We start from the raw sequence: 25,791 nt of genomic DNA, 5'->3' as shown, positions 1-25,791 counted from the left end.
GCAATAAATACCTTCACTGGTAAAAAAACAAACTTACAAGTGGTGTGAGGCCAAGCAAGCTAGCTAGTTTAAGTGAGGTATGACAGTATCAATTCAGGATTAATTTGCTTGTTGTGGACCTGGATCAGCAATAAAATATTGAGTTCTAGACCAGATATAAGCCTCAATGTTGTCTGTAAGTTTGTAAAAACTGTTGCCTATAAATCATTATTTGTAATAACTATTTGTCAAAATCCATTATTATAAATCATATTGTTGTTTGCATAGTAAAACATATTTGTGTTAAAAAATAAAATTGTACGTATCAATGTTGTTGGCAAATATCATATATTTGATACATATAGAAATTCAAATAACTGATAAATTGAAATTAAAATTTCTGGCTATTTGAAATTATAATATGTAACAATAAGTAGTGTTAGATTTACATTATATTATTATAATCTAAGCTACTTATGAAAAATATAGCAATTAACAACACTCTGCAACCAACAGACATATTTATTGAATCTCTCATGAAATATTAACTAATTTATAAAATACAATTACAAATATTGCTCAGTGTTACAATTTATTAAAGTCCTTCCAGTTTACCATTACAGCAACCTGCAACTGGTCTTCTCAAATTGGAGTAAAATAAAATAATACAAATAATAACACTGACAAAGGACATTGGTAACTTTTCTTCATTTAGTAAACAATGATTCTACTTTATAAAAAATAGCACAATTACAGTTAAAAGAGCTAACCTTACTACAAAAATAAAAAAAAATTTTGAACTACAAAATGCCACAGTAAAATAATCATGGGAATTATGAAATATCATTTAGCATAAAAGAAGCCCACTGTTCTAGTTCAGTTGGGAGATTGGGATATCTTTGTAGTGCTTCATGTACCTGTATGGGATCCATTAACACTCTAACAAGCCTGAATGGCTTTGGTGTTCTTAAAGCACCTCCTGTTATGGGCTTCACAAGTTCCAAAGTCTGAAGATGTTCAAAAGCCTACCAAAAGTATTAACAATGAATAAACATAATGTAAAAAAAACAATAAAATAAGAAACTATTGTCAAATAAATTGTCTTAGAATTAAACTTTAAAGAAAAATAAGCTTTACTCATAATAAAAAATCCAAGAATGAAACGTTCTTCATTTACTTCAACCTTCATATCTAGAAGATTTAACTTATGACACTTGGAAAGGTAAATTTTCCCCTATTCCTAAAAAAAATTGCACACTCTAAACTGATTATGTTCATTATCATCTTGAAAGCATAATAATGTTGTCAATACCAATTCTTTATAGCTTTACCCATCTATTTAGACAACTAAAGTTAGTAAAACTTAGCAGCATTTTCATTACACTGTAAAGCACTGGATTCTCCTTTCTTTTACAGATAACTTTGAATATAAGATTGACCAAGAATAATTTAAGCCATCTCCATCCGAGAATTTTTTTTTATAGAAATAGGCTATAAGCCAGGGGTGGCTAAGCCATGACTCACGAGCCACACGTACATAATGTGCAGCTCATGGAAATATGTTGGCTGAGCTCCTTTTTGCATCACAATTAATATAAAAGGTAAATAAAAAAATTTCAAATTTTATAATTATTTACCGGGTATAAACTGAGAATCCACTAGATTAAAACGTAAGTTTAATGTTCATGGTGAGTAGATATATTTAAAAATTTAAATTCTAATTTTAATGCTAGATTTGAGTCAGGGATTAAAGAAATTTCAGATCAGCAAGGATTACAGAGGCATTGTGTTTGAGAATCAGTAACTGTACAAGCAAGGATTACAGAGGAATTGTGCTGGAGAATCAGTAATCATACAAGCCAGTGCTGACAATGTTAGATTTAATGGGTGTGGCTTGTAACAATAAAAATGTGTGTATAATATTTGTTCATGTCTTGCAGCTCTCAAACATCTGAAGTTTATCGTATGTGACTCCTATGTTTAACAAGTTTGCCCACCCCTGCTATAAACCATAGTAACATAACACAAAACCAAGAAAGCTGTACACTTTTGATTTTTTTATCACTGTAATCTTCAGAGGGCTTCCATCCTTACCTATAACTGACTGGGAAGCTTTACTTTTGTGTACATGAATGCATAATTTTCAGATTTTAGTTTCAATCCTGCATCCCTGATGTGCTAGAATGCCATTTTCAATAACAGCTTGAAATGTATAGCCAAAAAATTGAATGTTATTGATGCAGATCAGACATTGCGGTTTTCCAAGAGTAACTTTCATCGGCCTCTCAAAAATGGCAAGTACATTACACACACACCAAATGGCATAATGCAGAATTCATAAAACTCTCTCTTTGCATGCTGAAAGCAGTGTTAGACTTACTGTTGTAGTCCAGTTCAACCTCACACTGAGCAGAAGCCACAGCTAGCACACTAAACTTTCAATGCATCCAAATATTTACCTGCATGCATTAACGGAGAAGAAATGATATATATTGCCACTTTTAAATGTCTTAATTCCAAGCAGATCCCTGGCATTCCTTCCTTCTTCTGAGAATCACCATGAAAGGTGACAAAGACCCTCTGATGGTTGAGAGGGAACCAGATGGCTAATTGGGGTGGACTACAGTTACATAGATAAAGATGACATACACTGGATATAACAGCTATTTAATAGGTTTCCTTGGAGTGCCAAGGATATTATCAGTGCTGAAGCTAAATACATGTTGAATGATAGAGTAATACAATCATTAAAGGAAACCTCTTAGAAATTCACTGGGTTCCATGTCAAATGTTAGCAGAATCTTCTAAAGACTTCAGGTGATCAATAAATTGTATATTTATTTCTGAACATGATATTGTTAGACATTCAGTTTACTCACATTGCTTCTGCCTTTGTAGCCATACTGATTAGAAGCTGAATAGTTTGGTGTTCACAGTTCTAGATTAGCACTGGTACAACTCTTGTGCTCAGTAAAATCACTGTTTCAAGCAATACAACCAACTATCCAGACTAAAAACATTTCATGTGTTGATTTTATTGCCAAGGCAGCTGGCAACAATGCACAGGATTATACACATAGTGCACTGTTTAGCATTACCTATATATCCAATGGCTGCACTACCTCATTTTCAACATGCACACATTCTCATGCTAACTCTGGTCATCACTGATTGGCTTTGCTAAGGAAACAAAGTTCAAAGACAAAAGTCAGAGAAGCATCTCTCCACTCACCCCCATTTACTGCAATGAAGTTGACAAATCAGTGTCTTTGTTTATGACACGTGACAATGTCAAATAATGTTTGGCAGCTTCACTATGTACGAGATAGTTAATTTTGAATCAATGTATCATTATCAGCAAATACCACACGATGTAATTTTTCCTAACAGTAACCATAACTGGAAGTACAAGATTCAGCCCTTTCACATGCATTCTTTATTTGTTATAAACATTAAAGACATTTATTGTATCACAAAAAACGTGTTTGAAATGGAATTAATATAAGTCTTGTTAATCATATTGGTTACCAACCATATATATAGTTTAATGCTGAAAGTGTTTGTCTTCATGTTGTATTTGGTGGATTTTTGAAACTATTTCTTAATGTACACAAAACCACCAATTATTTACATCAAATCAAATTTTAACATCATCATAAGTTTAACATCCCGTGATGACCAGAAAAAAATTATATAATTTAAGTTTTTGAGAGCTATTTGTAAATCTTACACAATTTTTAAGGATTTTATTAATTAAAAATAAGCTACTCTCAAATAAATCTCTCAAGTTAAAAAAATCAGTAAAGTCACTATCTTAACTAGCAATTAAAACAAAGCTTTTCTATCTATCTAACCTAAAACAAACATCTTTTACAACACATTGAAATGATTTATAAAATCCATGACTGCAAAAAAACATTATTTTGCTGAAAATTTGTCCAAAAAAAAAGTATGAAATATATAATAAAAAAAAAACACAAATTACAACAGTAATTACAGTAAACAGTTCAGCTACATTAGTTGAGCTATTTCAGCACAATTGTTATATTTCCAATCAGATACCAGGAAATACTGAAACGGTAACTGGCAGAGTATGTGATTAACACAAAAAATAAAAGAAAGGAGCATGCCATGTTTGTTGTCTTTGTGATCCATTATTACCCCACATACTGTACCAACAATGCTCATTAAGTACACAAAAAGTGTAAAAGCAGCCAGATATTAAATCCTAGACACACACACACACAAAGCATGGTAAGGTATACCTGGAAGAAAACAGGTAATGTTTGACTGATGATGAACATGATGTGTCAGATGAAGGCAGTGAACAACATTCTGACACAGTGCATGAGTTAGTGTCAAATAAAGATATCTTGACAAGAATCTTTAATATAATGAAGACAGATGTTGCCCCTCTGGTAGATTTTCCAAAGGATGAAATTCATTATGAATCTATTCCTGAAGAAAGTTGGAGCAGACAAAGAGCAAAGAAAATAAGATAATCAGTCTGTGGCAATCCCTTTTCTGTTGTTTATTCATCAAATGTACCAAATGAAGGCCAATTACAAGGGATTGGAATTGCTAAAAAATATAGAATGATCTGAAAATGGAGAAAGAAGCAAATAATTCTAGTGATCTAATGAAACCATTTCTCAACAGTGACTTTGCATTTGTGCGATTCATCAAAAGATAAAGTGCAGTCCATGACTATATCACTGTCTGAATTTCATGATGACAAAAAAACCCACTTGAAGTAAAAACGTATTCTCTAGTTAGCTGGTATGGGTATTAAAACTTTAAATAAAATAAAGTATAGAACAACATTTTGACCTAATTAGGTCTAAATTTGACAGAGTAATTCTCAATTATCTGTCACAGTGATTACATGCTAAATTAATTTGATGCTATTCACAAAATTAAAGAATCATTGAAACACAATGATTCAATAGTCCTTGTTGTCATTAATCATAAGCAAAAAGTACTACTAAAAGTAACATACTGGAACTGTATCAACAATTAAGGCATTTTTCTAGATGGCATGGGTCAAAATTAAAGATATGCTGAATTCCTGTATGAGAAACGTGTCATGTGTAGTTACCAGCCAAAGCAGTTTGAGAAGCACATTATATGACTAATTTGACAAGAAAAAGCTCCTTCATTGCTTGATATTGAGAATGATGATTACAATATATATTACCAATAAATCTTGGTAACTTTTGACAAAGAAATCTTCATAACTTTTGTAATGCATAATGAAAGTAAAAATTAATTGCATATGCTGATTTCTAAATGAAACTCTAAAAATTGCACTGTTTGTTAGATAAACTTCAATAACAAAAATGATTTGTGGCTATATCAGGGCCAAGTTTTTTATGTCATCAGGTCATAAAAAAACAAAACTATTCAGCTTATAAAAACTATTTTAAAAAATTCTCACATGACTTATGCCTCCTAGGATTTCTTAAAACTTATCTGCACATGAAGCTATCACTACAATAAATATAATCATGTAAATTTTTAAGCTTACATCATTTACACTTATCTATTTGTTACTATTTGATATTGTATGTAAAAACTATTACAAAAAATGTAAAAGAAATACTCAATTAGTTTAATGTAACAGAATAAAGCAGTGTTAACAAGAATTTTATACAATGTTTTCATTAATGTAAAAAAATACATATATTTAAGACACCCTACCTTAAATACAATGTTTTTTTCTATACCCTGCAGAGATGACTTACGACATGCAAACTTCTTGTACTCTTTAAAAAATAGAAAAAGTTTATAAGTGATACAAGTCTTTCAAAATCACATTATCACCAACAATTTATTTTCTTAAGTTACTGGTTTCATTTCACAAGTGTTATTATCTCATAAAATTCCAAATATAACTTTTCTTATGTTGAGTTTTGTCAAAAGTTATAATTTTCCTACACTGAAAATATACTTCAAATAGATACCCACCTCCTTTCACATGACAGCTTTTCTCTTTCAGTGCTGCTCAAATTGTTTTTCTTGCCACTAGATACGATACTCCCACCTACCACATGCTTGATATGGTACAGCTCCCTTGTAGCATGCTAATAAAAGCATGTAACAACCCTTTACCAATAGGAATATGACATACCCTACTGGCAAAGCTGGCTGTGAATGGAAAGTGTGAATAAGGATACCTATGAGAAGTATATTTTCAATGTAAAAAAATTACAACTTCCAATATGATACCTTACCTCTTATGTCATCATAAATAGAATCCAACACTGAGCTGCTGAAAGGATCAGTGCAGAATTTACCTAAATGAACACATTTTGAATAGTATCTTGATAACGTCCATGGTGTGTGTAATTTCTGTGCAGAAAAACATAACTGATGGATACCACATCATGTCTGAATTAGGTATACTTTTCATCTATTTTGAAAATATGTGTTACTAAATCAAGGAGGACAAAAAACACACCCAATACAAAAATGAATATATCAAATGGTGTGGCTAGATCACATCAGACAATACTATGTCAGTCAACTGTAATTTAAAACCAAGAAGCACATACCATTTATCATCTGGCCTGCAATACAAGTACAGTCCATACTGTTTTCACCTCAAGATGAGAAAGCTGAAAACAACATGAGATATGTTCTGCCATCCTAGTTAGGAAACATGTGCAGACCCCACAAACACCAGAAATCCAACATCAACAATGGCTGGAAGGGGGAGTGCAATGTGGTGGTTCACTCAAATCCATAACCTGACAGTATTAGTTTAATGGCTTGTCCAGCTCCTTTCCAAAACCAATTTCTTGGGATCCAACTAGTAGGAGGTGGTAGGATGGGAGTTTCACAGCTGATTAGTATATTTAATAATTCAGTCAATGGTAGTATAAGGGCTCCTTTAACACCATGTGTGAGAACTTACGCTGGTTGGTCCAGCTCATTTTAAAACCAGACATTCTGGGAACTACCATTTAGGAGATGGTAGGATGGGTGTTTCTTCACCAAGAGACATGAATTGCAATTTGGTGGATCATCACCAGTCCATGATCAGGCATTGCTGAGTATTTTTCTTCTAATCTGCAGTAGGAAGATGGCTTTCACCATCTAAATCAACAGAAAATCAATGCCTGACTCCGAACTGAATGGGATTGAACACAGTCAGGAGGAAGCCTTTATGGTCCAGCACATTAGCAGATAAGGCCTGGTAAGTGGTGAGGACTCCCTAATCTATTTGAAGAAGGGGATGGGAGAATAATGTGATAGCAAGTCCAGAAGAATGCAGCACTGAAGAATGTGCAACTGATGACCACAAAATCCTATTTTTAAAAGTAGGCCAGACATAACTTATTCTACTAAGGAATGAAGGGATGGGCAACTATCCCTTTCTGTTTTACCCATGACAGTTCACAAGTTAATACAGTCTGGAACTTGCATATTAATTATACAGTATACAACAAAGTGAACCTACTAGATGTCTTGCAGAACACCTAATCTCAACAGTGACAGTTACAGACTTAAAAGACTTTACTTTGCATATTAGTGGCAGGTCCAGTTCCTTTCCTAAACCAGACTCCTGAGAACTGACCTACAGGTGATGGTAGGATGGAGGTTCACCAGCTGAGAAGTAAACCTGGATTCAATAAAAAGCATAGGGCATCTGTATAGGAAGGAAATAAAATAAAAACATAACTACCCAAACTTGTAACAATATATGTTGTATGACAGTTGGGCAACAAGGGGTATCTAGAGGAGGAGAAGACAGCCAAATGATGTAAACAACATGAAATGAAAATGTACAGTCTAATCCACAAACCATTCTGAAAGATCTTAACCAACTGATAACAAGAGGGAGCAGCCAGCAATAAAGTTGATAGATAAAGTCATATCAGACTAGAAAGAAATTTTGAGAAAGAATAGAAAAGAAAAAAGGACTGAATGAGTTGACAAAACTAACTGGGGTTCAGAGGAGAACTGTCATAAATGGTTGGTTGGTTGGTTTAGTGTTTTATGGCACAAAGCAGGTCATAAATGAAAATGGAGACAGGAAAAAGAACCAAGAAAGCAAGAGGGAATTATTAGCAACTGATAAAAACAGAGGACAAAATAAATATGTATCACAAGTGGATTTAATTTTCTAGTTTATATCTCCATAAACAAAGATGATTAAAGGTTATACAAATTAAACTATGCCTTAGTAATATCTATACTATACTAAGTAATCTGAGTAATTTAAATAAACCCTTTCACAATGGGCTTGATGTAATATACACAAGATTTTATACACACTTGCATATGTTTAGTATTTTTACTACAACTTTTGATGCAGTATGTGTATCTTCTCAAAAGTTGGTAAACTTTTAGCATAGATTACAAGCTTGTTTGTTTTCTTGTATGGAGAAAAAAGTTTTTTGTTTTTTTTTAGAGAAGTATTTTTACTAAAGATTTGTTTGTGAAAATAACAAGTCTATTTCTTTTCTAGTTTGAGTGTAAAGTAAGTTCATGTTATGATTAAAAACTATATTTTGTCTCCAAAATCTCAAATATTTGTTTTATCTTTAAAACCTCTTAAATACATTTCAGATGTTTGTTTGCAGTAAAACTTTATAGTTTGTCTGTTATTTTCTCCATTTTATGTTAGTTGAATTTGACCAACCTCATAACGCTCATAAAAAATTAGAAAATAAATATAAATTTTACTGTTTTGTGATAGAAATACTACAAATTATAACATGAAAATGCAAATGTTTAGTCTAAGTAAGTAACATTAGATAACTTGCATTGACACAGTGCACATGCACTCATGTTACCATATTCAATAATATAAAACTGACCTTGACTGTATTATACTGGACTAGTATTTTGTAATATATATTCACATTTCAAGTATCATACATTATATATATAGATTATTAATATTTAGAAGTAAGTTATTAAACTTATTTCTTAAATTATAGAATAATAAGTAAAGAAGTAAAGTAAACAATTATCTATTCTTGCCATGAGCTTTGAACTTGATTGCTGCTGGACATAGAAGGCTAAGCCTTTCAAATTTCACACATGGAAGGTATGAAATAAAATATTTTTTTAGGTTTTAAATATACAGTTGAATGACCAAAAAATCATAAATTACTTGACTGATCCCAAATTCCACTATAATTTATCAAAGTTAGTAACTAAGCTGTATTTAGGTCAAAAAATGAAATTTCAAGCAGATTAAAAACACAACTTATGTCATGGAAATCTTCTTTGAAAGAACATGGTAACCTTTTAAAAGATTAGAATGGCTAAGAAAAAATTAAGGGAACATTCTAAGCTATCAATTAATTATTCACGTCATATGTTAAAGTAAGTGTATATAAAGGGCTGTTTCTAAAAATGGAAAGAGATGAGCAGGGCCACTGTGTTTGATTCAGTATATAAGCCATATCTAAACAAAATAAAAAGATATGAGGTTCTTATTTAATATTCTAGCTTGTGAATACTGGTAATTTGAGTTCCTAATTCATACAAAACCACAGATTTAGTATCTTGATATCAGAAACATTTAATGCTGCATTCAGCATATAACATGACTCACAAAAATCAATATTTAAGTGTGTTCTTTCTTTCAATACTTACTTTTAAATTAAGAGAGTAGATAAGAGAGTAGAGGTTGTGTAAATCAGAGTGAATAACTGTCATGTTATTCATATGAGGGGAGATTTAGAATTTATTTAAACATTTCCATTTAAAAATAACAGATTTAAACTTGTATAATATTAAAATTAATAGCTATGCTCTTACTGTGGTTATACTACAGTTTTATGGTTTTAAGTAATTTTCTTTAAAAATCATATTTCTGCATGGTATTAAATGTAGATCTCCAGAGTGACAGAAGTTACAAAAATAAAAAATTGCTTGAAAGCATTTATAATTACATGCACTTATGCCAGAGTCATAGCCTGAAAGGACAATTTCACCTCTTATATAATGCTGAAATCTGGTAAACTATTTTACTAAATGAAAACTAAAGGGACCATTTCTCTTCTTACAGGTTGCAAGAAGCTGGCCAACTCATGTAATACGTGAAAATAAAAAGTAATTTCACCACTTCTAGGATGTTCAAAATATATACAACTAATAAGGTACTTGTAAACAGAAAGAACTATTTCATCTCTTCTAGCTTTTATCATACTTCTAGAATGAAAGGAATATTTCACCTCACTGGAATGATGTACTCCAGAATAGTGAATTTGATGCTTGTAACTTCGACATCCATAACAAATACTGTAATATTTTATTCTCATCAACTTTAACATCTAAAACGAAGTTTTCTGAAAAATGCAGATCGCATATTCAACACCTTTTTCAAGAATAAATGGTAATGAGTAATGCATAGTTTAGAGATCAATGCAGAAATAAAGAAATGTTTGAGTAGTTCAAACATAAACACTGCAATCCTGTAACATTTTTGTTCTGCATCAACTACCTTTTGTATTCATTACCATCCACTACAAAGGAAGAAAGTTATACTTTTCTCATTGTATATAAAAACAAATAAATTCCCAAACATTTTAATGTTAAATGCTGACCACAACATGATTATTTCTATGTTGCCAAGAACAGTCAGTAAAATAAAACAGTTACATAATTTGCAATGTGAGTGCTCAGTCTAACAACTGTCCAATCATTGATGGGCTGTGGAAAAATGGATGTTTAATATATCGGAATACACTTAAATTATCCAAGCTCTTTGGAAATGCCACAGCATTATTCATAAAATAATTATCATTCACTTAAGTAATTTTATGTAAATATTAAATACAAAATATAATTGAAATATTACTGAAATGTTTCATTTTAAATATTTTTATAGTATTAGCTATACACAGAACAAGCCTAAAACAAGATTCATTTTTAATGTATCTTTTTCTTATCCTATTCCTTCAGAAAAACATTAAATTTTATTACAAGGTGGTAACATATCAGCAGCAGATAAAAGCCATGTCAATCAGCATAGACTTAAGAGTTTGATTTTCCACAGTGAATAGATATGGCAAACAAACCATTGCTTAGTTTTGTGCTAAAACAATAACAACAAAATATAGAGACTACCCAGCTAGGCTCAATATACACAACAAAGCTAAATTAAAAGTCTGGTAATAAAACTTAGTTTTTATTAATGTTTTATGATTGATATTAGTTGAAAAATAAAACATAAATCATCACAATAAAAATAAATTATAAATCTAAAAAGTTATTAAGAAATAAACAATACATAAATTCTAAGCTTTTCAAGGTCTTAATTCCTGGAGCTAAATTCAAGGTTTTAGAGTGCTTATTTACAAATTGTGAAATTCGTGTAAATCCAGCAGTAATTCAGCATACCAATTTTAAAAATCTTGTCCCTGTGGACACACATGTTTAATCTTATACCTTTATTAAATGAAATACATTATTTAATGCTGGATGTGCATTTTGATACCATAAATGTTGCTATTCATTTAAGGTAAACAAATTTATTCTAATGTCTCATGTCATTTTGCTTTCTATTCCATTACTTCAGTTTACTGAAAAAATTGCTCATTAACATGAAACAAATGCATAATAAAATAAGTAGTAACTGACTTACCATTGTAAACCATCTCAAAGTTAATAGGTTCTCCTTCATAAAGAACAGTCAAATGCACCATGGATACCACAAGTATCATCTCAAGTATAGACAAACCTACAAAAGGTAATTATTAATTTACAAAAACATCCTATTATATGCAATTTTGAGACCATGTCTCAACTTCTACTACAAAGACAAATATGTGGTGAAACTCTAGTAAATAAATAATATAAATCTCATAAATCCTTACATATAAAAAGTATAGTTGTGTAAAAACAAATGCTTTTATCTAGTAAATTAACCATAATTAAACAAGAACACATATTTAGAGATAAAATTATAAAATGAATCTGAAGAACTAAATGAAAAACACATATAGCAATAATTAGATGGTGCAAAAGATGTATTACCTTAAACATAACAGTGGTTTGAAAATCTAAATTAATTTGATCATCTTACAAAAACTTATCAACCAAATATACTTACAAAAGTTACTTTCCCATACATGATCTTTATAAAAGAACTACACTTTTTTTAAAAAACAGTAACCAATCTCACACTCAGGCTATACTTTTTCCTATATACACTAGCCAACTGCACTTTAATGACCAACCTAATAACCATTTTACACTTGTTATTATTCATGCTATAACTTTTAAATTAGTAAGCATATGTTCACAAAATTTGGTATATTATCAGTAAGCATTACAAAGCTTTCATATGGAAAAATTCAGGTGTTTTTTTTTATTAAAACTTAAGATCTGTTAAACACTGTTTCTCTCATGCCTTTTTTCCTTATTGCATGTTGTTTATCCAATTTATAAAGTAATTTTCATTTTAAGATTACAAATACTTCTATGCATCAGAAAAATTTCAAATTTCACATACAAAATTTTTACAGCACCTAAATATTGAGACAGTTATCAAATGTTTCTTTTATCTGCTATTTTCACTAAGAAATCTCTGTACATGTTTGGTAGATTTGAACAATCTCATAACCACCATAAAATATTAGGAAATAATTATTCCTTTTTCATTCTAAAATAACTACAAATGTTTAGGCTAAATCTCATAGCATTATACATTTATATATATTTATTAACTTCAATATACTGACCTTACAGCTATGCCTGGCTAACAATACAGAAGTTACAATTACATGCCACATGTGCACTCAATGTTATTGTATCCATTAATATAAAAATTACCTTTACAAAGTGAACTGTCTTAGCAGTGTGTTAGTGGACTAGTATTTTGTAAATTACAATAGCATACCAGTTATTATACACATGTATATACCTTATTACTATTTGTAAATAACTTCTTAAACTAATTTTTCTTAGGGCCCGGCATAGCCAAGCGTGTTAAGGCTTGCAACTCGTAATCTGAGGGTCGCGGGTATGCATTCCCGTCGCGCCAAACATGCTCGCCCTTTCAGCCGTGGGTGTGTTATAATGTGATGGTCAATCCCACTATTCGTTGGTAAAAAGAGTAGCCTAAGAGTTGGCGGTGGGTGGTGATGACTAGCTGCCTTCCCTCTAGTCTTACACTGCTAAATTAGGGATGGCTAGCACAGATAGCCCTCGAATAGCTTTGTGCAAAATTCAAAAAACAAACAAACAATTTTTCTTAAAACATAGAGCGATAGATAAGGACGTAAAGCAAAGAATTATCTCTTTAGTTATGAACTTTGTGCTCACTTGCTGCTTTGCACAGGTTGCTAAGCTTCAAAAGATTTAACACATGAAGGATGTAGAACAAAATTTTTTTTAAGATTTTATATATATAACAATAATATATACACATACACACACAATTTCAAATGACCAAAAGGTATTAATAACTATATTGATACCTTAGAATTCCAATACAAATTATCAATCTTAGTAAGCAAGCTGTATTTTAATTGAAAGAAATGAAATTTTGAGCAAACTAAAGACTCATCTTACCAGCATGAAAATTTCTATTGAAAAAATGAGATGGCCTCCTAGCTCCTTGAAATGGCTGAAAAAACTGCTCGGGAGACATTCTGAGCTTTTGATTGGTTATTCACTTGCTATAGACAGATTATGTGTATATAAGTGGGTATTTTCAAAAATGGAATGAGATGAACAAAGCCAGTGTGTTTGATTCAGTACATGAATAATATCTCAGTAAATACAAAATATAGGAGGTTCTTATTTTATATTCTAGCTTATTAGTAATTTGAGTTCCTAATTCATACAAAACTAAAGATTTTTTTATTTTGATATCACAAACATTCTATTTAAATCAATGCTGTATTCAACATAAAACATGACACAAAATTCTACATCTAAGTGTTTGTTTTATATTTACTTTTAAATTAAGAGATAAAAAAAATTATAATACTAAAATTTGAACTATAATCTACAGTTTGATACCAAACTTACTGTCATAGAGTTAATAAACTTAACTGTCACAATAAATTGACTTACTGATCTACAAAAATTCTCAACTTATTTAGTTTCAAAAAACCTTCAAGCACTACACACTTATAGATTTATTAGACCACAGTAAAAAAAAAAAAAAATGCATCTCATTTGGGAAAATACAGTACATATTCAAGTGTTAAATAAGCTAAAACTTTATTATTTTTAATGAGCAAAATCCTGATTCAAAACTTATTTTTATTAATCATAATAGTAATACTTTGATTACATGGATACTTGAAATAATAAAAACAGCAATTACTGGAAACACTGATATTGATTTGTTCACTATTTTTATGACATTAATTAATTAATTGAGATGATTATCCAACACTTCATTCACTTATTTTCAATTTTATTTTATTCCTATTTTGAAAGACCAGCTTTCTTAGAAACTCAAGTTCTTCAATAATATTTATATCTAAATCTAATTGAGAGTGCTGCAACATTTTCTCTTATTTATATTCAAATATAATATTTTGTTTCACTAGAAAGATAGACTAGGCATTTAATGACTATATATTGCACGTCTATAATAAAGCATCTAATACAGTTGTTAACAAAGTTTGTTAACAGCTTATTGTATAAAAGAAATAAAAATGTTTAAATAAAAATAACTATACTTTACCTTTTAACATGGAAGCTTTTGTATCTACAGTTTGCAATGCCTGAGCATCAATGAAATTACTGCTTTTTAGAAAAGGTTGCTTGTTGTTTATTTGACTGACTGGCAAAACCTGAAGGTTAAAAACATGTAAAATTATACAAAACCCTAATAAAAAGAAGGTAATACAATTAACATGTAACTGAATATATATTAAATTAATATTTATCTTCAAATAAATATTTCAAAATCTAACACTTTTGATTAATGCTCATTGTTTGTAAAGACAAAGATCTGTGATGATCCAAATGATAGTGGGAAAAGTTTCAGAGTTTTCAAACAGTTCATTATGGAAGAGAATCTTATTGTAATGGAGCTTGTGGAGTTACATCCAAAACTCGAATCTTGGAAACTACTACACAAATAATCACCAATCATATATGGATAATATTTTTATAACTTACGCAGTATGTTTATAGCTGAGCAATAAGTAAAACAAATGAAATTTCCAAAAAATAATGCGTTTCATATTTAACCAATAAAAATTACAAAAAAGTAGTAAGTTTCAAATAAAAAACATTAAAAACTCCAAACTTAAAAAAATTATTTGTATTTGGTGAAAATCTCATGAGTGTTGCAACAGAAAAGCAAAGCACTTTCAATAATAACAGCATCTCCAAAGAAATACTTCAATAAAATACACTTACACTATGTAATGTATAATACTGTGATGGTAGCTCATTTTTAAATTAAAATTTTAATAAAATTCTTTTACTCATGGATGGTGAACATTATTGAATGTCATGTACGAGTACATTGTTGTACAGCTGTCAGACAATTCCAGAAAAGTCCACAGAGGCCTAACAGCCTTCTATATAAACTAACAGTTATACCTGCCCAGAGGGTGGATATTTCAGCTAGTGTAATATAAAGTAAAATTTTGAAAAGTGTTGTTTAAAATGAGATTATAAAAACTCAAAAACAAAAATGTATAAGTACTTAGTAGGATAAGTCTGAAGTAAAAGAACCAACCTAGATAGAAAGAAATTATAAGACTTGTTAAATCATTAAAATGTAAAGGTAATTAGACTAAGATTCCCTACAGGTGTCTCTTTTCTGTAAGTCAAAACACATATGATATAGACATGAAATTCATGAATTTTGTGATGTATGATAAATCACACAAAATATTATAACAACTTACTAAACCCTAATTTAAAACTATAACCTCATTCCTAATCTCTTAAGCATAAAACTTGCAGGTAAAAAATTAATTTTGAGTTAAGCTTGTAAGTTTTATCAATGGTTTCTTATTCATGAAATTAAACATTTGAAAACAAATCATCCTCCTTAGTGACCTATAATGACCTGATTATGTGTACATTATAAATTATTTGGAAACAAAAAAAACAATTATTTTAAAAAAGGATAAGTCTCAAATAGCCAAAAAACTAAAATTTACTTAGTAAACTATAATACAATGGTAGCTTTTTGCATAATTCAGATAAAATTGCCACAAGTTGGTTCATTGGTTGGTGTTTATTGGCACAAAGCAACTAGGCTATCTGTACCAAACAATTGATAACAAAGGTAAAAGTAAAATTATTATAAAATGCCAAAATAAATTGAGTTAAGATGAAAAATTTCAAAATTCAGAAGAGAGTAAAACAGAATTAAAAAGGCCAATGTCTTGTAAAAAACTAAAAACACAAGTAATTTGGACACCACCACCATTCCCAATGACACTGTACAAAGTCAGGGTTAAACCCATAAAAGAGACATGTCTAACGTGACTCAGCCTCTCACAGTCTTAATGATGACACAATAGTAAAACATGAGCTATTGTGACTTGAATATCACAAAGGCCACACATTGGTAGATCAATCCCAGAAGAAATGAAAATAATGGGCTAAAAAAATGTGATCAATGAGTAGTCTAGCCAGGACAACTTTCACCTTGTGATCCTTATGGATACAAGACAGCCAAGGAACAATAGATGGTTTGGTCTGGAAAAACTTGTTACAATGTTTCTCACCCCAAATTGACTGCCAACTGGCAGAAAGCTGAGCCTTTAATACAGGCCAATAGTCCATATACAGATAGGCATTGCTACGATAGCACTAGAACAACAGACTTAGCCATTCTGTCAGAGAGCTCATTCCCACGAACATTGACATGGCCAGGTATCCAGAGAAACCAGACAGAAACAGTAGATAAAAAAATTGGGTCAGTCATTTTTACATATTCATGAGAACAGGGTGAGAAACTATGAAAAGTGATTCCAAAACTAGTAGAGAGTTAAACGAATCAGTGTAAGTTGTACAGTTGGTGTACGACATTGCTTCTACATGATTCAAGGAAAGAGAAATGGCATACAATTCAGCAGTGAACACAGAAATTGTGAACAATCACCAAGTCACAATAAACCATGACAGCGCCTGCAGAGTCACATGATTTTCAACCATCTGTATAAAGAGGAAAAGAATAATAATTTGAAAAATGTTTGGCAAATAGAAGATAGTACATCCAATCAGGAGTATCCATCTTCTTCAAATGACTGAAAGAGAAGACACACTAAAGGTGAGTAATAAGCAATGATGGGATGAACTGATCAGGAGAAACAGCAACTTCATCCAAGAATAGACTCAATTCAGCCAGCTGCACCTGAATACAAAAGCCAAAAGGAATAATGGTAGACCATCTTTCCTGAAATGTACAAACTCTAGACTGGAAAAGTGTGGACAGTCCTCATGCATAGCCAAACCCCAGATGGTGAATGTGGTCTAGCATTTTCAAAGCACCAAGGTCCTGGCAGAACCATAGTACTGTTTGCAAAAAATGAGGGCACAATAGATCTTAAGCATAGAACATTGATTCAAATATATCTCAGAACAGCTGGTATAGGTATTAACACTTTTATTAATAAAAGAGAGAACAATGTTTCAACCTTCTTAGGTCATCTTCATGTTCACAAACAGTCAAAATATGTACAATTGAGTAAAGATGTAAAATTTCATACCAGACACCACCTCCACATTCTGAAAAACATATAGCTAGAATTACACTGAATGCTGCCAGAATGTATAGAATATTAAAATTAATAACTTAACTCAGACAAACAGAATATTCAAATTTGAAATATGTATGAATATTTCATGATTGAAATTCTGAATTTGAATGGCTATGATGTTTCTATATGTCTTTATTAAACCATAAGTGGTTTTCAACTTATTACAAGTCCTAATATGCTCACCAGTAGTTTCTTGAGGTTGCTAATGCTTTTGTTGGTTTCAAACTGTCTTCTTAGTACAGATTTAACACCTCTTTCTTCTAGTAATTTCTAAAAGTAAAAATACAACTTTGAAAACACTAAAAAAAATCAAAATATTTAATTAACACATGCAACACATTGAATATCATTATATGAATCCACACACAATTTGAAAATAATTTCTAAGGCACCTGCATGAAAGTTTTGGAAAACATAATTTCTTTTAAATTAATATTTTAATCAGATTTAAACATAACTGCTAATGGGTCATTGCAAGTGTTTCTCATTACTGCCTCATTAAATATGCAAGGAAACATATTCAATGGATCATTCAGTGTTGTTTTGTTGCTCATGCAAAGCTACATAAAGCCTACCCACCTACATTACACAGCCTTAATTTTGCAATGATAGACTTACATAGGTGGGTAGGCTTTATGTAGCTTAGCATGAATAACAAAACAACACTGAATGGTCCATTTATTATTCTTTTGCAGCAAAATCATGTTCAAACTTTGGGGTGATGGTCAAAACCATGCTAACTGTGAATTCTCATGTCCACTGTCTCTCACACTAACCACTACACAATACTAAGCTCTTCATTTTAAGAAATGAATTCTTTACTTCATTACCTATGCATACTGGATTCCAATGTCTTATACGCTGAAATGGCTGGGTTTAGGCTGTTTATGAAAAGCGTAAGCTCTGTTTTATAAGATGGCTCTGTTTTTCACTGCCCTTCATTAGGATCTTAAAATAATTTTAAAGGATGGCAACTTGATACCCACCTTAAATGTACAATAATTCACTCAATCTATTCAGTGTCCTTGAATGTACAGTTTTTTTCATAAGTCTGAATCCATCTTGTGGTGGATCCAATGAAGACTGTTTACAAATAAAAGCAAAATGTTTTACAAAATAATATCAGTATTAATTTTATCTAACACATGGCTTATAAGAGATAACCACCATGCTCACAACTGGCTCTATAAAGGTGAATGTAAGGCTTACTCAAACATAAAGAGCTTGAGCATCAGTTTCTCATTTGATTTGATTTGATTATTTGATGTTTAAGTCTATTTTTTCACCTACATTTTGGTAAATAACCAGAGAAATGTATCCTCAATGCTGTTTAGGCACTTTTACTGCAATTATTTCCTATTTTAAAATGGTACCTTTTGTAATTTCATAGACCTCATATAATTTTACTACTATATGTTAATGAGAAAATCTTTATAAATATAATCTCCTCATTGGTTTGTATTAATAATTATATTTGCCACAGCTGTGTGTAATATTTAATACATTCACTATAGAAAGACTAGATAGAGACATTGGTTTCTCAAACTTTCCTAGTAGTTACTCTTCTGTTATGTTTGGGTCTAATGGACACCATGTAAACCAATTCTGTAATTCCTTTAATTTAAGAACAAATTTATACTGAGTGTACAGTACAAAGCATGGGTGGTAGCTAAGTGTCATACTATTTACCACCAAACAATAATTGGAAGCATTAAAGTTATCTACCACTATCTGTTTATTTATAATGTAATGACATCAGTATTATTACGAAAAATTGTTTTAATGTTACCCTGAAAGTTGTTGGAGTTTCACTATGATACCAAAATTATTTCCTCTCATGAAATTGTATATATTACTATTTGTATATCTTGTAGAATTTCAATATCTTTTCTTAATAACCAAATTTGTTATAAATGTGTGTGTAAATTGTATGAAAAGATTCCTCATGATTTTGTTCACAAGTTCATCTAAGAGTAATAGTTTTCTGTTATACATGTACTAACAAAGTTTTCATTCTCTTTGGTCCCTGTAGTTCCCAGTGTATCATGTTGTCAACTTTTTTCTTTATTTTGTAGTTTGTAAAATCTAATTTAGTAATGAATCTTAGATTACACTGATTTCACTTAAATTATTAAGTTGTTTTTAACTATTAATGCACTTTACCATTTGAAATGTTTTGTATATGTAGCACACAGAATTGTAGTGTTTTTTGTTTATTCATAACTTTTTAAAGCATTATTGTGAAATTGGTGTCTTGGTATTACATTGTTCTAAGGTTTAGTTTTACTTTTTGTTTTATTTCTCCACTGTATCATTGTTATTACCATGCTTATCTAGAGATATCAGAAAATGTCTGTATATGTTACATGATGTTCTGTGTAAGTATTATGGCATAGGTGTTGTCCAGACTTAATGCTAAGATTCTGTTATGCCAAACAGGTTTTGAGCATAAAACTTTATTGCCATCAACTCCTGAACTGCTATTTACAATAAACTGCTAATATTATCAACTGAGGTAGAAATTGACAATCCTTAGTCAAATTAAAATAAAAAGAAAGCCAACATGTAGATAACAAGACTTGGTGGTGGAAAGTGAAAGACAGTGAGAGACATACCACTGCCACTGACAGAGAGAGTAAAAGGGTGATACAAATGAAACAAAAAATAGATATGAAGATGAAGAAACCTGACACATCTGGCATGACTAGAAAGTCTTCTGAGAAGAGAGGAAGACAAACATATGTCCATGTAATAAAGAAAATTGAGTCAAGACTGCAGACATGCAAGAAAATGCTCTCATGACTTTATTGGACTCTAAAGCAATGAAGAATGAAAAAACTAAAAAATAGATCAAAGAAAACATAAGAAGTATGAGTCAAATGGAACATGAAGAAATGCATCTGAGACATCAATCTTGGTCATCCATAGTCCTACAGAAAAGGACCAACTGACAGGAAATATCCACTCCACTTTGAACTAAAGAACCACAGATGGTAGTACAAAAAAAAGAAAGGACAATTATGGGAACCCAGTTCTCAGTATTTTAAAATAAAACAAAAAGGCAAGATTAAAGTGCTGGAAAGAGAATACAAAACCTCTTCATCAAATGATTTTATATCATGGCCTTGAGATGCAAAAGACATTTATGATCAGGAGGTAGAGGAAATGCAATGGGAAAAAAAAAAAACAGAGGAAAGAGAGAGAGATAATAAAATATGAAGATAAAAAACGTGTAATAACTTGAAAGGTCCACCTGTCCACTGCAAATAGGATACAGAGTTATACAAACAGAAATACATGTGACCCAGAAAGCTTGAACTGATTAGGTATAAAAAGAGATAGTCATTAATGTAACAGTAACTGTAACTCAATGGTAGAGTAATGGCAAAAAGAACAGGAATAAGAAATGGAAATAAAGTTGATGGTTCATAAGGTAAAGTATAGGAATTCACAAAGTTAGGAGATATAAGAAACCACAGGAGATAGAGAAAAATGATGTTGGGCACCTTTTATCAAAATCTCCTAGGTAATAGAAACATTCCCAAATATTTTGGGAGGTCACAGAAATAAGAACTGTGAAAACTGAACAGCAAAAAAAGATTGTGACATTCCAGAAGTTTCTAAAAACCAACAAGCAGGGAAAAACATAAGACAAATCCCTGAGCAACATATTGAAAAATACCAACATTAGATTTCTAGAAAAACTATCAAAACCATGGTGTAGAGCTTCAGAGACAAGATAATGAAAGAAAAAATAATGTAGGAAATGGATAAAAAAATTGCTGAGATGGAAAATTTGAACACTAGAATAAATGGAGATAGGAAGTAAATCCTCCAAGAAGATAAAAAGGAGCTACAAGGGTTGATAATCAAAAACATGAAAAAGGGTAATGGTCAGTAGTGGCAAAGGAATCCAGAATTCAAAATGAAACAAGGCATTTGAAATTATAAATGAAGCTGAACAGTCTGTTTATACATCTCTAGGTAAGGAGGAAAACCAAATGATTCTCAGGTGAAAGACTGTGAAGAAAACATCTGAGAAATCAAATTCACAAAAGTATTTAAGGGACGAACAATTATATCTACAGGGAAAAAGTAGCCTAGTACAAACACAGTAGGTGTAAAGAGCCAACCAAAGTTGTGTCTCCATGCTTCAGTTGAGAAATAAAAGAAAGCACTACTGATATAAGGACAGCAAGATGAGGCCATGAAAGCATTAATAAACCCACAATACAATGAACAATAGCAATAATACCCTCCACAGTTAATGAACTTCCAGTAGCTACAGAAGTACGGTTAGTGTAAGCTACACTGCAAGAACCTTTGGAGAAGGTAGTGGTCATCATCACTTGAGAATTATATGGGATTGAAGAAATTCTTCAGATGTCTTTAGTATGTGACAAATGAATGGCAATCAATGGTAAAATAAAATGAATTAAAGATAACACTTGAATAAAGGTAGAGCAAACCTTGCTACACTGAACAAACTTTAAACTTCAAGAAACATGTCCATTCATGAGACAACCAAAGAAAATAATGAAGCTAATTTTAGGTGAAAATAGTTATGGAGATGTACCGCATGTGGAGGATGTGTTGCCCTCTTATTGGTGGAAGGTTACTATTATATCGTGAATCTTTGAAATTTACAATAAAATACATCTCAGGTGGGAGACCGCTCAAGTGCAAATTCTCAGAAACTGATGTGCAAGGTATACCTATTGTGCACAAAGAAGTAAAAATATTGTTTTAGAATTAATAATTAAACCCTTCTCATAGACTTAATGATCTTGTATATGTTATTCAAAAGCAATACATGTTACAAGCACATATTCAAAATGGGTTATAGCATTTACATATGTGACAGCAACTGAAGTATTTATTACATGTTTTGGAGCAGTGCACAAAACACAAAGTGTAACAAAAGCTGTGCTTGTCAATAAGCTTAATCAACAAGCTATGCAAATTATAAATTTTAAAATCTGCAAGTTGAAAACATTTGTCACAACATAGAATATCAGTATGCATTCCTAATATAGAATATCTCTTAGAAAACGTAACAGCATTTAAACCTCTTGCCCTGGTGAGGTAAAAGTGAGCATGTCACAACATTTTAAAGTCATGCTGAAACTTTAAATAAACTACTTTAATATCATGGTATCTGAATAAACCTAAAGTCAAAACATAGTTAGTAAATCAAATTATTATATATGTTATAAGTTCTTTATTTTATCAGTAAATATTTAAGAAAATCCTCAATATCCCCTAGTATGAGTGTTGTGAGATTTGCTCTCAAGGTCTTCCCTCTTTTCTCATTTATTTACTACTCCTCTTGCTATAAAATACTCACTGTAAAATAGTTATTAGTTAGGAAAATAATTTTATAGCCTTCAATCTTATTTGTTTACAAACTCATAAACTATAAAATCAAGCCCACTTTCCATGCCCACCTGTCTCATCCTCTTTTTCACAATTACTAATAACTCTTTCTGACATTTAATACTATATTATTTATAACTAAAAGAAAGCCAAGGCCATCTATGAAATGAAATATTATACCAAACGTTTTTTTGTACAAAGATTTGCCTATTTCATTTCCAGTTTAAACTTTATTCCCTCAGAAAACATATGAACAAGGTCAGTTGAATTCTTAATGGTTCTTATCACACAGTTAGAAAGCCAGAAAAATTACAAGGATTAAAGGGCACTGTCTATTTTTTGCTTATTATTCTGCATTCTAATATGCATTATTTAATTAACTAAAAAAATTACTTAGTGTAGTTCTACCATTAGCACAACAACAAAAGAGTTAAGTTTTATTGGTAGTTGATGTGAAAAAAAAGACCCAAATAAGTATTATATTACTTGTTTCTTCATGTGTATTATTTATTTATTATTATAAAACTAAAATGTAAAAATGAAAGTTATTAGGTTAGATAAACTTAGATTAAGTAAGATTAAAATAATAACACTAAAAATTTTCATGTAGTATGCTCACAAGTAGCTTATACATTACATAATTACATAGTATAATGTGATCTATGTGTTTGCCAAGCAATTTATAATTTGTGTGGCAGGATTATTAGTTAGACACAATTCAAAGAGCAATAAAACAATAAAATTTAGGTGTAAACAGATGAATATTGTTACAAGCTTTAAGTTACTTGGGATAAACAAATTATTTTCTTTTTACAACTTAAAGCTTTTCTCAAGAGAAAAATAAATCATAATTAAGATTTATTTCGTAGTTAGGGTACAGAAAATAACAGATACAAAGTTTCACTAAAACAATGTTTGCAGTTTATTCTTAAAGTTTTAGAGATTACGTAAATGAAATACGACAATATTCAGATGAAGATAATTGTTAATTTAACATGAAAATCTCTTGTAACTCAGAGCAGTCACCATTTCAATTTCATGTGTTCTCAAAGAAATGTTAGTACAATTCCGTTTTGTTTTTGTTTTGTCTAGAAAAAGACTTGTAATGTTTACTAAAAATTTGCAAACTTTCATAAATATACATAAAACATATTAGAAGTTATAGCATGGAAACTGCGAAGGTCAATTTGGATATATACATTTGATCAAATTACCCAAATCTACAGAAAGAGAGACTTAACCCTACCAATACAAGTCAGAGAGTATGTCATCACATTTGTAGATTTAGATTCAACTATTTATTGAACCACTATTTAAGAATATATAATAAAACTGGTAACAAACTATAGACTTTAATTGAAATTTTAATATCATACGTTAGTTAATTTCTTTAATTTGAAATAAAGTATAAAAAGAAAATAGCTAAATACTGATTTATCCATGTAACACTGATACATAATCTTCTGGGTTTGGTCAGATTACATTTTATGATATCCACAATAAAATGTCTATTGTTTCATACAAATTATAAATTCGAATGTCCAATATTAGTAAATTATAGTAAAATAATAAGAATTTCCTGCCTTTTCTCTTTGCTGAGATATTATAATATTTATCAAATCCACTAAATTAGCTCCACCCTCCACATCATCATTTGAGAAAGCTTGTTTATGTAATCCTATTTTTTTATATATCTAAACTTATAACCAACGAAACGCTCTACATTTCCTCTACATTCCTTACAGAAAGAAAAGCGCAGCTGCAAATAAAATCCCAGGTTTGCTCACAAAGAATTTAAGAGATAAAATTAAAGAAAAGTACCAGAGATTTAAGAAATTTAAATTAACTGGTATGACAAGAGATGGAGATGATTACAGAATAGAAAGAAAGTCGGTGAAGTAGGAAATTAGGACATTAAACATGATGTGTGAGGAAAGACTGGCTGAAAGTGTAAAAATTGACAGTAAGGATTTCTTTAAAAACATTAAAAGTAAACAATATTTTAGAATGAGAGTAGAGCCCTGGTATCTGATGGTTATAAGATGACTGGGTTATTAAATTTTGCTTTTTCTTCAGTTTTGACTGATAGCTGCATTAATTCTGAGATGATTAAGAAAAAGTTGGGATGATTAAAGAACAAAAAGGCTGCTGGACTTCATAACATTTCCTCAAGAGTTTTGAAGAAGGTTAAGGATTAGATATGTCATCCACTTGTTACCATTTTTTGTAAATCCTTGAATAGTGAGGAGGTACCAGAAGATTGGAAATTAGCTGATATAGCTCCTCTTTTCAGATGGAGTGATAAAAATTGTTCCAGTAATTATAGGCCCATTAGTTTTATAACAGTTGTGGGAAAGGTTTTGGAAAGTCATAAAACTTAAAATGTAGCAAGAAAAGAAAAAATTACTTTTTAATTTAACATCACCAAAATCTTTACAGTACAATGTTTTAAAGTAATTTTTGTTAACTGTTGTTAATCATACATTAACTGCAAGTGACCCACTCCTATTGGTTGAAATTTTGCAGTTGTGATTGCTTTAAAATTTATATACATGTCATTGTAAAGCTGTTCACAATGCTGAACTTAATCATCCTATGGGTTCCTAACCTCTTCGTATTCAAAAATTAACATTATTCAGTTGATACACAACTTGCTCAGGTTATGGCACTATAGAAATGTCATATAATCTCAGTTTCAACACTGTCTCTACATAAAACTATGTCC

General features: G+C 30.7%; 1 protein-coding gene across 4 annotated transcripts in view; it reads right to left on the bottom strand.

Annotated features, from left to right (window-relative positions):
• Positions 1-486: 486 nt before the first annotated feature.
• Orc4 (origin recognition complex subunit 4) overlaps positions 487-25,791 on the bottom strand; it is a 72,135-nt gene continuing 46,830 nt past the window's right edge. For 3 of the 4 annotated variants that reach the window (XM_076510744.1, XM_076510747.1, XM_076510746.1), the window contains 5 exons: positions 17,874-17,960; positions 14,645-14,753; positions 11,585-11,680; positions 5,680-5,744; positions 487-1,004 (listed from right to left, as the gene is read on the bottom strand). In XM_076510744.1, the coding sequence (XP_076366859.1) occupies positions 813-1,004; positions 5,680-5,744; positions 11,585-11,680; positions 14,645-14,753; positions 17,874-17,960 (549 nt within the window). In that variant the 3' untranslated portion in view covers positions 487-812. The remainder of the gene's footprint in view (positions 1,005-5,679; positions 5,745-11,584; positions 11,681-14,644; positions 14,754-17,873; positions 17,961-25,791) is intronic. The other variant, XM_076510748.1, reaches the window with a different exon arrangement.

Source organism: Tachypleus tridentatus, chromosome 7 (assembly GCF_004210375.1).
Source record: "Tachypleus tridentatus isolate NWPU-2018 chromosome 7, ASM421037v1, whole genome shotgun sequence".
In the NCBI taxonomy this organism is placed as follows: Eukaryota; Metazoa; Arthropoda; class Merostomata; order Xiphosura; family Limulidae; genus Tachypleus; species Tachypleus tridentatus.
The sequence above is the reverse complement of the archived record's forward strand: the minus strand, read 5'-3'. Positions and strand labels throughout refer to the sequence as shown.